Raw genomic sequence first — 13,960 nt, forward strand, 5'->3', positions numbered from 1 at the left:
ATTTAGGATAAAAATCTGCAAAGAGGTTTTACTCTGTTTATGAGCTCATAAGATCACATTTTCCATTGACGTATTATTTGATATTTATGCACTGATATTAGTGCTGATCTGATGACATAATGCTTATGCTTTAGCTGGATATGCTTATGGGTAGTGAAGCTCAACACTTTTTGAGTACTGGCCAAAATGTATTCCATCAAGTATTGAAAACTGTATTGAATGCTTTGTCATATTAAGTATTGTTTACTTATTCTTTCTTGGAATATTTCCTGATCTAAAGCAGAAAATCAGGAAACTTGGCAATTTTTTTTAGATTGCATACATTTGTTGTAAAGCTGCTTGTGTTAACCCCTGTGTTTTGTTGACATTGACTTTACTTCTGTTTGGGTTCCTACAGACCCCAATGCTGTATGCGTAGAAATAATAATAATTGTAAAATCAACCAATTTTTTCCCTTCAAATACGGAGCGGGCAAAATATAGAAATTACCATAAATTGTCATTGTTTTTGCAGGACTTGTTTTATATGTTATATGGGCATATCCATATATATTCTTTTTTTCTTTTTTGCCGAAAGTCACCCACAGACAAAAAAATGTATACAGTATGTCATCCTACATGATGAAGCTACTTGTTTGGAGTCAATTAAACACCAAAGAGGCCTATCTTTGTCTGTTTAATTGTCTGTTAGACTTTTTTTAACAAACTGTTATTAAACTCCAATAACAGAAATCCAAATAGACTTACTTGGAATTTGGGAGGGGTAGAGCTACGCAAAAAGTTCTGTCAACGCCAATTTTCAGATATAAAGCATGTGAAAATCCATTGTATTTAACCAGGTTTTACAGCTGGAGTCTCTGAGACCTCAAACAGAAGTAATATGTTATTTTCTGTAGCAGACTTCTGAATCATGTCATCAGTTCAAAATCATGTTTATAAGCTATTGTCATAAGATTAGGAAAGGTCATGAACTATCAAGGTGATAAAACAATGCTGTTTTTGAAAATGGCCTGGTCTTTCCAGGGCCCCTAAACAGAATATGAAACACTGATGCATTATGCAGGCATACTTGAAAAAAGTGTTTTGTAGAATAACATGTTTGTATTTTTGAGACTGGGGTATTAAAAAAGTATTATTTTAGTACACCAAAAACTTTTGTATATGCAAAAATTTCAAATGATTCCTATGCCCTCTTATAAATGCCTATGCTGTATAGACTCATGATTTTGCTCACTTTAATAGCTGGCAGGATCTCTTTTGGTTGAGTTACTTGGTTGGTTGAGGACCAGTATGGCAGCCAAAAACAGACTGCACAGTTAGCCAGGATTTTCTGCATCATCCTTTCCCCCCTTGCAGTCCAATCTTTGGATTACATGTATTTCCCTGCCACATGGTGACTCGTCTGGCTTTCCCTTGTCGTACCATCTCAGCCTGTGTGTTACCATGGCAATAACACAGAGCTGGCTGATGCCAAACGTTGACGTCGTTGAGGAGTTCTTGGAAAACTGTGGATGAAAAGTCCCTGCAAATAGAGGATAATAGGGGAAAACTGAACAACTGGACAGGCTGTTTTGAAACAGACTAATTATAAATGAGTAATGTGTGACCCTTCTACACACAGGCACACAATTCCATTTAAATCTGAAAAATATCAGCAAGGCATCAACATTTTTTCTATTCAAATGAGGCATGGATTGTAAATTATACAGGTGCCAAAAACCACTACTTTTATTCTGTCTGGAAAAAAAGAGATAGAAATTACATTTCAATATAAACTAGCCCTATTCCCTCAGGGTATCAAGAAATACAGATTTAGATTTATGCTATTGTTACAGTGATTACTAATTATAGTTATTATATTGACTTTTTTTGTAGATGTGTGATCAAAGTGTAGTGCTATCAAAGTCTTAACATCATCAAGACTATATATATATCATGTTTTAATATATATATATATATTTTACGTATATAAAATATTCCCTGCATTAAGGACTAAATGTGTTGTTATTGTCGAGTCAACCTGAGGTGGTGTGCGTGCGTCATGCGCGCCATGGACAGGGGCAGGACCAAAGGCATTACCATACCTGCAACTGTTCTCTTTTCACTGCACCACTTGCGCTTTTCAGACTAATCTCGCGTCACAAAACAGCGTCTCTCAGTTGTCTCCAGTATTTTCTAATGATATGCAAACTGGCTACCAACCTCCGAGTCAATTGTTGCCTATTAGGGGAGGTGGTTAGGCTCAGACGAGGCAGGAGCTGAAATGAATACAGGGGAATCCTGGGGAGCCCAATTAATCCCTTTCGATTTTATAAGGGGTTTGTAAAGCATAGTTTTAAGAACAGATCAGTTATTGAAATTAGTTACAAATAAAAAATCTTATGAAGATGAACACACGTTAATAGATAAGAAGATGAACAATAGATAAGGTGTATACCAGTAATCAGAAAAGCCGCTTTGGTGATGATTAGTGCGCTTTGCTATTATGACTTATTGTAATCGTTATAAATTTCTTCCCTATACACGTTGTAACCAGCTGAGGTTGTTTTGCGTGGATCTGTGTATCTCCAGCTCCTTATCAGGTGGGGAGCAGCGGAGCGGGTGGGGGGTGGAGCCACGGCAGAGTTGCCCATTCCTAAAGCTTGAATCACACTACTCTCTATTCACATTACTACTGGGGTCCGCTTCATTCAGGGATTCACAGTGTTTGGAAGGATTTGAAGATTGTGGGATTCTGTTTATCGCTGCCAAATCAAATTATAACCATGGATTTACTGTCTCGCGCAAAGGTCAGAGGACAGAGGACACAACCGGCTGTGTAGTTTGAGTTTTCTTTACACTGGATTTATCATGCGGGCTTCGCATTAACGGTGGAGTAGACCTGACCGGACAGTCGTCGCCTGCCGAGGCGCAACCGGGAGTTTGGTTTTATGCTGAGGCTGGTCGCGACCGAGACATTAAAACATGATATTAACACGTAAGTCAATTCCATAACGATTACATTATGTGCTTGGAAATTAATACTTGTTGATGGTTTTCTATTCAAAGTAAAAATATGTCCCTACATTCAAGCGGTTTCATGTTTATCCAGGAGAAGTGTAGCTTACCTGTTGAATTAGTAGTCTACAATGTGCTTATTTTAGTTACTTTTACTATTTAAGACTCTGAATGTTTGCTTGAATTTTACTGTAAAGTAAAACACTCTTTATGTCGTCTTTAAGTCGCAACGCTGCGGGCTGTCAGATAAGAAATCTCCCCACTTTGCGCATAACTCCGCGTCTCCAATGTCCCCACTCCTGTTCACAACTCACTGAAAACCCCCACGTTTCGTTCACTTGTAGGTTTTCGCAAATTACGCACGACTCTGTGGAGTATGCTTTTCTGACTTCATACAAATCTTTGTTTAAAATCTTCCATTTTACGCGCAGATGCAGTCGAAGGGAGCAACCGGCAGACTGGCACACACTCCACGGTTTGAATTGGATGAAACTTTGATCCGTGATGTGGAAACAAAGTCGTGAACTGGAATGTTCAGCCTGAGTCGTATTTAGTGTCTTTTAAGATTATCAGAAGGTATCGTACCAGTCCGCGACAGTTTTGCCATCTCAGTGCCTGCAGTTTGTTTAACTGTCTCTGCCTTTTGCCTGACTGCCGACCTTTTGTTAACGGGGGAATTTCAGGGGATGTGATGTGGCTGTATGAAATGCCGTTTTCAGTCCTGTGCTGGCAGGTTTAACTTGATTTGTGGGCTCAGGAGCTTCCTCTCAACTGTTTTAACTGTTTGTTCCAACACATGGCTCCTTATCAACTACCTCAGGTCTGGAACAGATATGAGCACAGCCAGGTTCAGTTGAGCCATATTACCATGAAGAACGTGCTCAAAGACACACACAGACACCATGGTGCAAGCTGAATGAACAATACTTACAGTAACTACTAACATGGAGACTGTATGACACTGACACCATACTTCCACACATCTATAATGAATGATTCTTTGCAACAGAAGAAAAGTTCAGTTACACATATACTAGGAACCACTATTTTTTGTACACCCATTGTCTTTCTCCTCCTGCATGTCTCTTTATTTCTTAATTTATTTATTCATTATCAGGAATGGGACCAGATGGTTTAGCAGTTTAGTAGGTAGTTGGTGGTTGTGGTTGAAGAGCAAATAAAGGAAACACACTTCATTGGCACTCTTTGTGAAACAGGAAGTGAGTTGGGGCCTTATCTGAAAGATTTGCATCCAGCTGGTGCACTGTTTCTTCATGTCCTGTGAGACACACATGTTAATTTTTGCTCTTACCTTCCCTGTGCTGAAGGTACCGGGCTGTCCTGGGTTCTGTTAAAGAATGGATAGTTATCGGAGGGTGTGTGTGTGTGTGTGTGTGGGGTACCCTGGCAGGTAGGCTGTCATCTGGCTGTGGAAAGCTTATCAGAGGCTTTGAATATGCCTGGTCACCTGATCTACAGCTAGGGCCCTCTGTGTGAACATAAATCTTTTGTCAGGGAGCACAGGGGCCTTTGGGGTTAGCTCTGCAATGATCCATCTGGGCCAGCTGTGTGTTTGCACAGATATGTGGCTGTGCATTCGTGCCTGCCCCGGCTGGTTGTAGATAACTGGAACGGACCATGGTAGTAACCTCATTATTCTTTCATGTGTGTGTCAACAGGGGGGCTTGAGGCCAGCCAGATGGTGATATTCCTGGCATCGTCTCACTTAGCTAACAGCCAGACCTTCTCAGGGAACACCAGCTGTCTCAACCATGGAATCACAAAACCTAATACCCATCAGGAAGAAAATCTGTTATCGCCCATCTTTGCATTCCACTAGAGTACTGGAGGGATTTTATGTTGGTCATGTTAACTGTTGTCTCCAGTTGTCCTGATGCTACTATACCGATTCAAGCTGTTTAGGACATTGTGACCATTCATGAAATAGTTTCACAAAGTGTCAGATCATGAATAATCAGAAACATGTTCTTCAAGTTCATGAACACATGAGGAGTTTGTCCTTGTCACCGTTGAGGTGAAGGACAAACATTGCCAGCATCCAGGCTCCTGGCTTTGCTTGTTGTAGATTACTGCTGAGCCACAGAGTCTGGCCTGATTTATCACATCACCTGTCTAGACCCACTTTGCAGCTCCTTCAGAGTGACCCACTCAGACCTGGATTTGATAAGAACCCTATGGGTTGTTTTATAGTCGGCACTTTGAGACCCAGCGATGATCGGGTAATTCCAGATAAGCCACCTCAATTCACAACAGTTGTTAGTCAAGCATTCTTTTCTATCTGCCAACTTCAAAGACCCAGCCCCAGTGATAACTGTATTCAGACTCTTGACCTCCAGTTTGCCGTGAATGTAGCAGAGCCTTTGAGGTGGGGAGCAGCATCCTTTGTTTGCTAGCTGCTGACAAACTCCCACTGGAGCTGAGCATTCAGACTCGGCCAAGCCAGACCCCGCTGCCTCCTGCGATGGAGGGAAACTTTGGCCGGCAATTGTGAGAATTTCCTGCCACAGGAAAGGAGAGAAGAGAAGGGCCGAGCAGAGTTGAAATAAGCAGAGAGAGCAGAGGAGATGAGGGTGAGAGTAGGGAAAAGGAACGCAAAGAAAAGACTGATGGATAATTTTAGAAGTCGATACCGCTGGGCAGTGGGTGAAGCTTAACCCTAACTGGCTGCTCACCAGTTCAGCTTTGGCCATATTTTAGGAGAAAAGCCCCTTTTGACCCATATGAAATCTCTATTAACATTGGCTTTGCTTATTAGTCATGTTATCTGCTGATAATCACTCTCATCTTCTTTCCTGCTGAGAAGGAGTGTGTCTCACTGTTTTGTTTTTGCTCATTCACATCAACCAGAACTAATGTGTGGCTTTTACTTTTTCCTTCCAATTGAGAGGATCTGTCTGCATTTCTGTCCACAAAGTAATACATTTAGTTTAAAATGTATCTAAATTATCAGAAAAAGGTAACATTTATTCCAGGTAGCTTGTCCTTGTGAGGCTAGTTCAGTGTTAGCCACATATCCATCTGTCTCTCTGTCCCACCTGACGGACATGTTTCAGACATCCTGTGTGGTCCCCTCAGCAGGACCAGAAGTTCTGGTGTGGTCTGTATTCATATTCATATATTAACATGTCTAGCTGTCTGTCTGTCTGTCTGACTGTCTCCACAACCGGTGATGGTAATAAGATGACCAAACAGGAGAAAGGTTTGTTTTAGGAGGCAGAGGTTACCTTTTGCAGGGAATTACATGCTGATGATACCTTATGTTGCTCTTATAGTAGCCTGCAGTCTTTGGGGTCAAAATGACAAAAGGCTGACAAAGTTCTTGTGGACTGGTGTGTATTTTAGAATAGCTACATTTATCTGCACTTGCTTTCATTCCTAACAGTTGTTTCTACATGAAAAAAATGAAATCTAAACATGAAAAGGAATGTGTCCTTAATGGGCTGCTCCAGAAAGTACACTGCACATAAGGAAATGTGTGGTCAACTGTACCATAATTAGTATTATTTTCAGTGCTGTAGTTGGCATTGAAACACTGGTGCTGGCATGATTCCTTTCCCATTTGTAATCTGTTGTACTTCAGCCAACTTGGCACATGTAGATGTAAATATCACCATCATTATCAAGGTAGTGAACTTCAGTTTTCTATTTGAGGATAAGTCAGTGACTGACATTTCTTGCTGTCATGTTTAAGTGCTAAGTCCTTGCTGTAAGACATACATTTGTCCAGTGTGGCTTTGTAGCTACCTTTAACCAAGAGGACGTTTGGTAAGTACACACAATCACCGGAGCCAGTGTTTGTCTTGGCTGACTCCCCGCCTATTATCTGGCCAGGAACAAACGAAGGCAGGGCCTTACAGCCGGGGTGGTCAGCGGCCACTGCAGCACTGCTCGGCTCTCTTCCTGTGAGGGAAGCAGGAAGAGGAAGTGAGGTAGTTCCCTGGCGGGGGCTAAGGAATTGGGGTGGACAGTGAGGGAAGACAAAAAATAAAATACACCCATGAATCTCAAGTTATCGAAGCAAACAAAATTGTAAAGGTTTGGGTGGGGTGTTGTATGATGACATTTTTATGGCTGGAATGCCTGGGATATTCTTGTAAATCTCTTTTATGGCTATGTTGATCCAACTTTTTTTTAAATTCCAGATACATAAGATCGTATGTGTGTGCGGCTCTATTGTTAGGCTGTTTGTACCAGATGCCCCATGCCCCTGTCCACTTCCTGCAGAAAAAACAAAAGATAGAATAATATCCTTGCTTCATTCTGTGAATGAATGGAGACATAATGAGGTGCAGTGACAAATATTATTCAGTTTTATCCATCTGCGTGGTGAATCCTGTTGTCATTATTTTGTGTCCTAGGCACAGTTCACATTATGTCACTGTAAAGTAGATTTGACACCCATTCTAGCCCAGTGGGGCGTGTCACTGGATAGCTTCCCTCCAAAGGCACTTAATGGATCCCATAGCCCTCTTTTTGGGGTTTGGGGGTGGAAAGCTAACCATGTGTTTGTATGTCTAATTTGCATTTCAATAGCTTTACTGTCTTTTGAGTGGTTTGTCTTTAAACATGAGGTTGGTCTTTGCAAACACACACAAACTTGCATGTGCACACACACTCACACACACATAGATACACAAGCAAAAACAAGACTCTAGCCCTACGCTGTGCTTGCTTTCAAGAATGTTGGTATAATTACCCTTTGGTTTCTACGTTCCTCTGGGTTCGCTATGCTCCAAAAATACTAGGCTCAACACACCCACCAAACACATAGCTTCTGAGACATGCCATTCCACAATCATAAGGAAAAATAGAGCTCATATGTCAAATAAAATAACGTTAAAACATAGTTGTTAATGTGTTGTTTGACACTTCGGCATGCTGGTGTCACAGTGGTTGCTTCGGGAGTGCTGGCTCCTGCGGTGGCAGAGGGGAGACCCTGTCTTGGTCGTGTCACACCTTGTTGTTAGTGGGTTTGTCTGCCGTCTAGGCTTGTTGTTGGTATGTAAATGCTCATATATGGTTGAGCCCAGACTTTGCAGCAGTAGTCTTCTTTTGACCTCTCTGTCTGTCTGACAGAACGTTATGGTTACTTTTCTTTTGTCCACGTCAAGTCAATTCCCGGTAGTTAATGTCTCATTTGTTTGACATTATTTATTACACATTTACTTTTGTTTTATCTCCGTAGTTCACCACCAGAATACGAAAAAGGTTTTTAGTCTCTTTTCAGGCACAGTCTGTTCTCCTTTTATAGCTTGAGCTAAAAAAAGAACAATTCCTTGGTGTAATTCAGCCTGGAAATGAGGTGGTGAACTGCCAGACTGGTGTTTCAAAGATAAAATAAACTACTCTGCATCTCTTTACCAGTGGTTACTATTAGCCCAGTCATGCTCAGCCAAACATAGCACCCTTACTAAAAGTGTAAAGGACATCACTATAATGTCTAAATGCAAGGACTCTAGAATTTGAAATGGATGTGTCTTTTCCTGCTTTTGTTCTACTGGTTTGGTTTACACGTTTTTCTCAAGGTTGTGCTACATTTGTACTTGTTGTCATTCCACTAAAGAAGACATTGTAAAGTCAGCTCCTTTAAGGCTTGGAGACATGTTTCCCTCTGTCTTCTCTCCATTAACTGCTGGCTGTGGGCGTGATGGAGCAATTGAAGAGGCTTGGAGTGTGGGCAGCCATTTGGCATATGTTAACTAAAGGGCTTTCACAGATAATTGGGAGATATCGCCATGGCTCCTCTAACATAGTGGACCTCAACATTCAGTCAATACTTAGCATAACAAGTCCAAATGTCACACCTTGTGTTTAAAGGGGGTTATGGAGGAGTTTGTCTGGCGGTGTTGGAGAAGCGTTGTGAACATGTTTGACTGTAGTAATGGTGTTGATGGACACTTGAGAAACATACATCTGATATGTATGTAAAACACTGTTTCCTATATGCATTTTAACCCACAGAGGTTCCTTAAATGTTCCATATTGGCATAAGGAGGGAACAGAAGCTGGAGGGAAGCACCGTGTTCACAAAACATCGTATGTTGTCAAAAAAACAAACTAAAGCATTTTAAAATATTAAAATGTCACAAAATGGCATATATTATATCTATACCTGTGGGTATGTGTCGTATGGAAAAAGACTCCACACAGAGGTTTTCTGGTGGAGATCTCTGTGTGAACAACGAAAACCACTGCCTTACCTGGATAAGGAGCTTAAGTGGCACACACTTGGTGTGTGAGGGGGTTAGCACAATTTGCACGAGTGATGCTTTGAGCTTTAGAAGCATGTGAGAGGCGAGTGAACGAGTGTGAGATAGCTAATAAGGTCAAGGGGTTCATATTTGATAAGCTGCTAGCATGTTGCAGTGCTCAATTCCAGAGCTTTTTCTTACTTTGATATTTTGACAGGATAGCCTTTTTCAAATTACTTGTCATTTACACTTTAGTGATGATAAAAAGCCTTTGGGTTAGAGGATTTCATTATTTGTTGTGCTGTCAAGGATGTTTTTTGTAAATCACCCATGTTATTACAGGCTATTTGGCTTGTTACTGTATATCCATCCATCCATCCATTTTCTACCGCTTGGTCCCGTTAGGGGTCGCGGGTGACTGGAGCCTATCCCAGTGACTTTGGGCCTTAGGCAGGGTACACCCTGGACAGTGGCCAACTCGTCGCAGGTTACTGTATATGTACTTTGATTATACTTTCTGTTCAGGTGGGTTGAAGTGTCTCCCACAACACCTAACATGCTTTTGTATTCTTCCATTTTGTCTCTGCAGAGATCGAAGCCAAAGAGGCCTGTACCTGGCTCCGAGCAGCAGGGTTCCCGCAGTATGCCCAGCTTTATGAAGGTAAGGACCCCTATGAGACACCCCTGCCCACTCTCCTACCCCAAGCTGTGATAATGAAGATAGGAAGGACAAAAAAGATTCTATTCTCATTGGTGCTGGATTGAGAAAGCCACAGTTATATTGGGAATCATGGCAAAATCCGACTGATTTTCCATGTTATGTTGTTACTTCAATGAGTTTTTTGAAAGGCTGTTATTTTACCACACCAACATCTGGGTTAGGGTTAGCTCATATAGAAGACCACTATAATCCTCTGCCAAGCACACAAAACACTAACATGCACACTTGCGCCTGTGCATGCATACACCGCACACAGCATAACATTCCTGAGGAGTAAGGGGTGTGCTTTTTCTTAGCACCAGTACTTTGCTGTGCTTGTGCAGGTAATGCCAGACAAACCTTAGCACATTCTACTATATTCCAAACATTAATTATAACATAACTTATACAGTAACTCTTTTAGGACCAAATGTCTTTCTCACTTTGTTAATATAAACAAAAAACACGTTTTCTACACTCTCTACTGATACACTGACAAATGGTTGAGAAAGAATGCTTTTCCTGACCCTTGAGTTTTAAATACACATTCTCCAAAATACATCAAACATTCTTTACACTCCATATAGCTATTCCAACTATACTATGGCATACCATGGGCATATCAGTTGCTCTTATGTAACTACAGGACAATGACAGCAGGACCAAGCTACCCTTGTCAACAAGTTATTGCTTATCGCCACTAACCCTAACCATGAAAGGTTTTCTATTTGATTGTGTTTCTGCACAGGTGATGAGGCTTTTATACATACATGAAGAGCAACACACTAAAGAAAAGCCCCTATGGGTTTAGATGCAAGATTCCCATTTTTAGTTGGGTCAACTCATTCCAGAAAACATCTTAAAATCCATCCAACCATCCCTATACCAGACTATGGTACTTAAATATTCTTTATGATTTAAGGCACACTTTATCTGTGTGCCATTACTAATGCTGTGACTCTGTGAATAAGTGATCCTGTTAATGAGGTAGAATAGTGAGAAAGAATGAGAAGGAAAAAAGGAAGTGAGACCTCTGAGCAGCAGTGGAGTACCTATTGTCATTCTTCAATCAATCCCCTGTTTTCTCCCTCTGTGCTCCACATCCCCCCTGCCTGCCAGGTCTGAAAGCTGCAGCTGTGTTTGTTTGGTTGGCTAAGACGCTACTTCCTCTTTTAGCTTTTCATCAAGGCAGTATGGGGGGAGAAGGTGGGACGGAAGGCCCTGGTGGGTGTTTGAGTGGGTGGGTGTTTTTGAGGCCAGGGATTGTATCTTTAGTCTTATCTGAACACATTGATTTAATCAGCGACACAGAGATGCCATACACTAATCAGACTCTCTCCTTTTAGATGCCCTGTTTCCCATTGACATCTCTTCAGTCACCCGAGACCATGACTTCCTCGATCGGGATGCTATTGAGGCTCTCTGCAGGTGAGATTACAAGTCATACTGAACCTTTCATACTTCTTTTCTCTTTCTTTTGATGTTATGCGCCATTCCTCTTATTCTTCCTCTTCTTTTCTGTACTATATCTTGTTTTACCCCCAAATGAAACCATGAGGGCATGACTTCAAAAGGAGGCGTGCTTTGGAAAGTTGCTGATGAGATGAAAGAATGACACGATAAGCACCATGGAGTCATGTACTGTACCTTTTCCACTCTACATTTAGTTTTCTATGCCCATACCTTCTTCTCTAATGATTTTCTTCTTTATCTGGGGCTGATATTGTTTACCTCAGTCATTAGAGTCCTTTGTATCGTCCTGGCATGCACATATCTCACTCCTACCTTTCAATGCTGGATGTCATGCAAAGCTCTTTACATTCAGTCTTTCTTTTCATGTTGTAGCAGACATAAGATACTCATTTGTTACCCACAACGGGGGAATAAATGTTTCAAAGCTTTGTTTGTATGAAGTTTCAGACATCTTAGTTTGTGTATATGAAAAAGGGCTTAATGGCAGTAAGTATCATTGGAGAAGACTGGGTTTGCATTCTAGTCGGTGCCCCTGCCATATTAATTAGCCTATGAGGAGGTGGTTAATGGCACTTTAATGGAGTTGACTCCTTCATCAAATTCCGACTTTCTGTAATAAACCACAGCAGGTGTTCCTCCATACATCTGGAATCTATCTTCTCAATGTCTCCTCTCTTGGCAGTCTTTCGCCCCCCTCCCCACAACCCCAACTATCCCTCAGTTCCCATCCCTTCATCTCTCCATTGTTACATGATCTGCTCTAAGAGCTCTCTAGAGGGTGGACCCCACCACTACCCTCGCTCCCCTTCTCCAGGTGGCTGGGGGGATAAGCTTTCTTCCCCCTCCCCAAGTTGTCGTCGCCACTCCAGCAGATTTCATTCTCCTCGCTCTCTCCTTTTCTGTCTCCCTCTCATTCTCTTCCTGCTCATATGGGGATTATCCTTCAGCAGCTCATTAGCCAGCCTGGGTGCACCCAAGCTCCCCCTCTGTCTTTCTCTTCCCCTCTTTGTTTTTTGTCCAGTTTCATCCTTTCTTCCATCATACATCCTCTTGGTGATGAGAGGTTTGTGTTTTAAGAAAAAATCAGGGCTAGAATATTTTAAAGCCCCTTTTTAGATTATTTTTGGGCATTTGGGTCATTTTTGGACAGTGACAGTTGCAGAGAGAGACAGGAAAGGTAGGAGAGAGCGAGGGGATGACACGCAGCTAAGGGCCCCGGGTTAGAATCAAACCTGGCCACTGCGGTAAGGACTCAGCCTTAATGGTACGTGCTCTACCAGGTGAGCAACCGGGGCGCCCCTTAAAGCCCATTTTAAATATAACCAATTTTGCATGTGTGTGTGTTTTTGTGTTTGCAGGAGACTGAACACCCTCAACAAGTGCGCTCTAATGAGACTGGAGATATCACCGCAAAGAAAAAGAGTAAGTGCGCACGCATTAACTCCATTCCTTTCTTAAAAGCCCCTTTGCACGTCTCCTCAACCACAACCTCAACCATCAGTTCACTTTTGGCCACAGGGCAAAGCTGTGTTTTCTCTCATCTTGTTTAATGAGAAGGAACCTGTTGGGTGTATTTCTATATCAGGTGGGCTGTGAGGACCCTAGGGGAAAGGAGGATAGCTTTAATGTCTAAATGAAGGGATTGCATTCACCAGGACCTCCCCCTACTCAAGCCATGTTCCCCTTCTTCCCCAAATACTTCCTCACACAGTGATGTTGATAGGCTGTCAATGTAGTGAGTCGCCAGGACCCAAAGGTGGTCATTTGAGTGGGTCCCAGGAAAATTTTGTGTTTTTTGACAAATTGTAGTGTTAAACTTGTGTTTGATGTTATATGGTTATTATTATGGTTATTCATGTATATTGAAAATTAAACAAATAAAATCCCAAATCTGTAAATACACTGCAGACATACAGCAGCTGACAGAAAGAGGAGGTCATATTATACAATTAGTCTAGACTGACTTACACTGTCACTCTGTGACAAGAATTGCTCTTATTTATACAAATCAACCTTAATTTCCTAATGACCTTAAGTGCTACATAGTAACATTCTTGTTCTCTGTGTGGTGGTATTCAGTAGGATGACCCTTTCTGTGGCACCTTTCATTTCAGGAGTCAACAGAGAAGAGTAGAAGCATCAATGAGGTTATTTGCCATCTTTGTGGGACGACACCCCCCCTTAGACAGTTTAGGAATGCATTGATCTCCTCATGTCTTTACATTCCCTCTCTCTTAATTCTCCATCTCCCTGTTTCTCTCTGGTTTGTTCTTTCCATCTGTCTAATTGTAATAATAAATAGTTTTCATTCTGCAGACTCCTTGTGACGCTAAAAGCACCCACCGTTGCAGTGAATGCTTTTGTGGTTTGATGGTTTGAGGATAAGATATCTCTAGAATGTTGATAAATGGTTGACGCTCTATTGGCCAATCACAGCTCTCTATGCACAGTGAATAGCATGCTACTGTTATCTCACATTCCAACCAACATATCTTGAGAAAAAAGCCACAATGGAATCCAAAAATGTCACGAAACACTCTATTGTCCTCTTGAAATCATTGACTTTAATAAAAGCCCTT

At 41.6% G+C, this 13,960-nt stretch overlaps 1 protein-coding gene across 6 annotated transcripts in view; it reads left to right on the plus strand.

Annotated features, from left to right (window-relative positions):
• dlc1 (DLC1 Rho GTPase activating protein) overlaps nucleotides 1-13,960 on the plus strand; it is a 93,279-nt gene that overhangs the window by 64,931 nt on the left and 14,388 nt on the right. For 4 of the 6 annotated variants that reach the window (XM_044191014.1, XM_044191011.1, XM_044191015.1 and 1 more), the window contains 3 exons: nucleotides 9,798-9,869; nucleotides 11,255-11,336; nucleotides 12,740-12,803. In XM_044191014.1, coding sequence (XP_044046949.1) covers nucleotides 9,798-9,869; nucleotides 11,255-11,336; nucleotides 12,740-12,803 — 218 coding nt within the window. Of the gene's footprint in view, nucleotides 1-2,653; nucleotides 2,977-9,797; nucleotides 9,870-11,254; nucleotides 11,337-12,739; nucleotides 12,804-13,960 lie in introns of those variants that run through there. The other 2 variants (XM_044191016.1, XM_044191017.1) reach the window with 2 other exon arrangements.

This window comes from Siniperca chuatsi, linkage group LG3 (genome assembly GCF_020085105.1).
Source record: "Siniperca chuatsi isolate FFG_IHB_CAS linkage group LG3, ASM2008510v1, whole genome shotgun sequence".
Taxonomy (NCBI): domain Eukaryota; kingdom Metazoa; phylum Chordata; class Actinopteri; order Centrarchiformes; family Sinipercidae; genus Siniperca; species Siniperca chuatsi.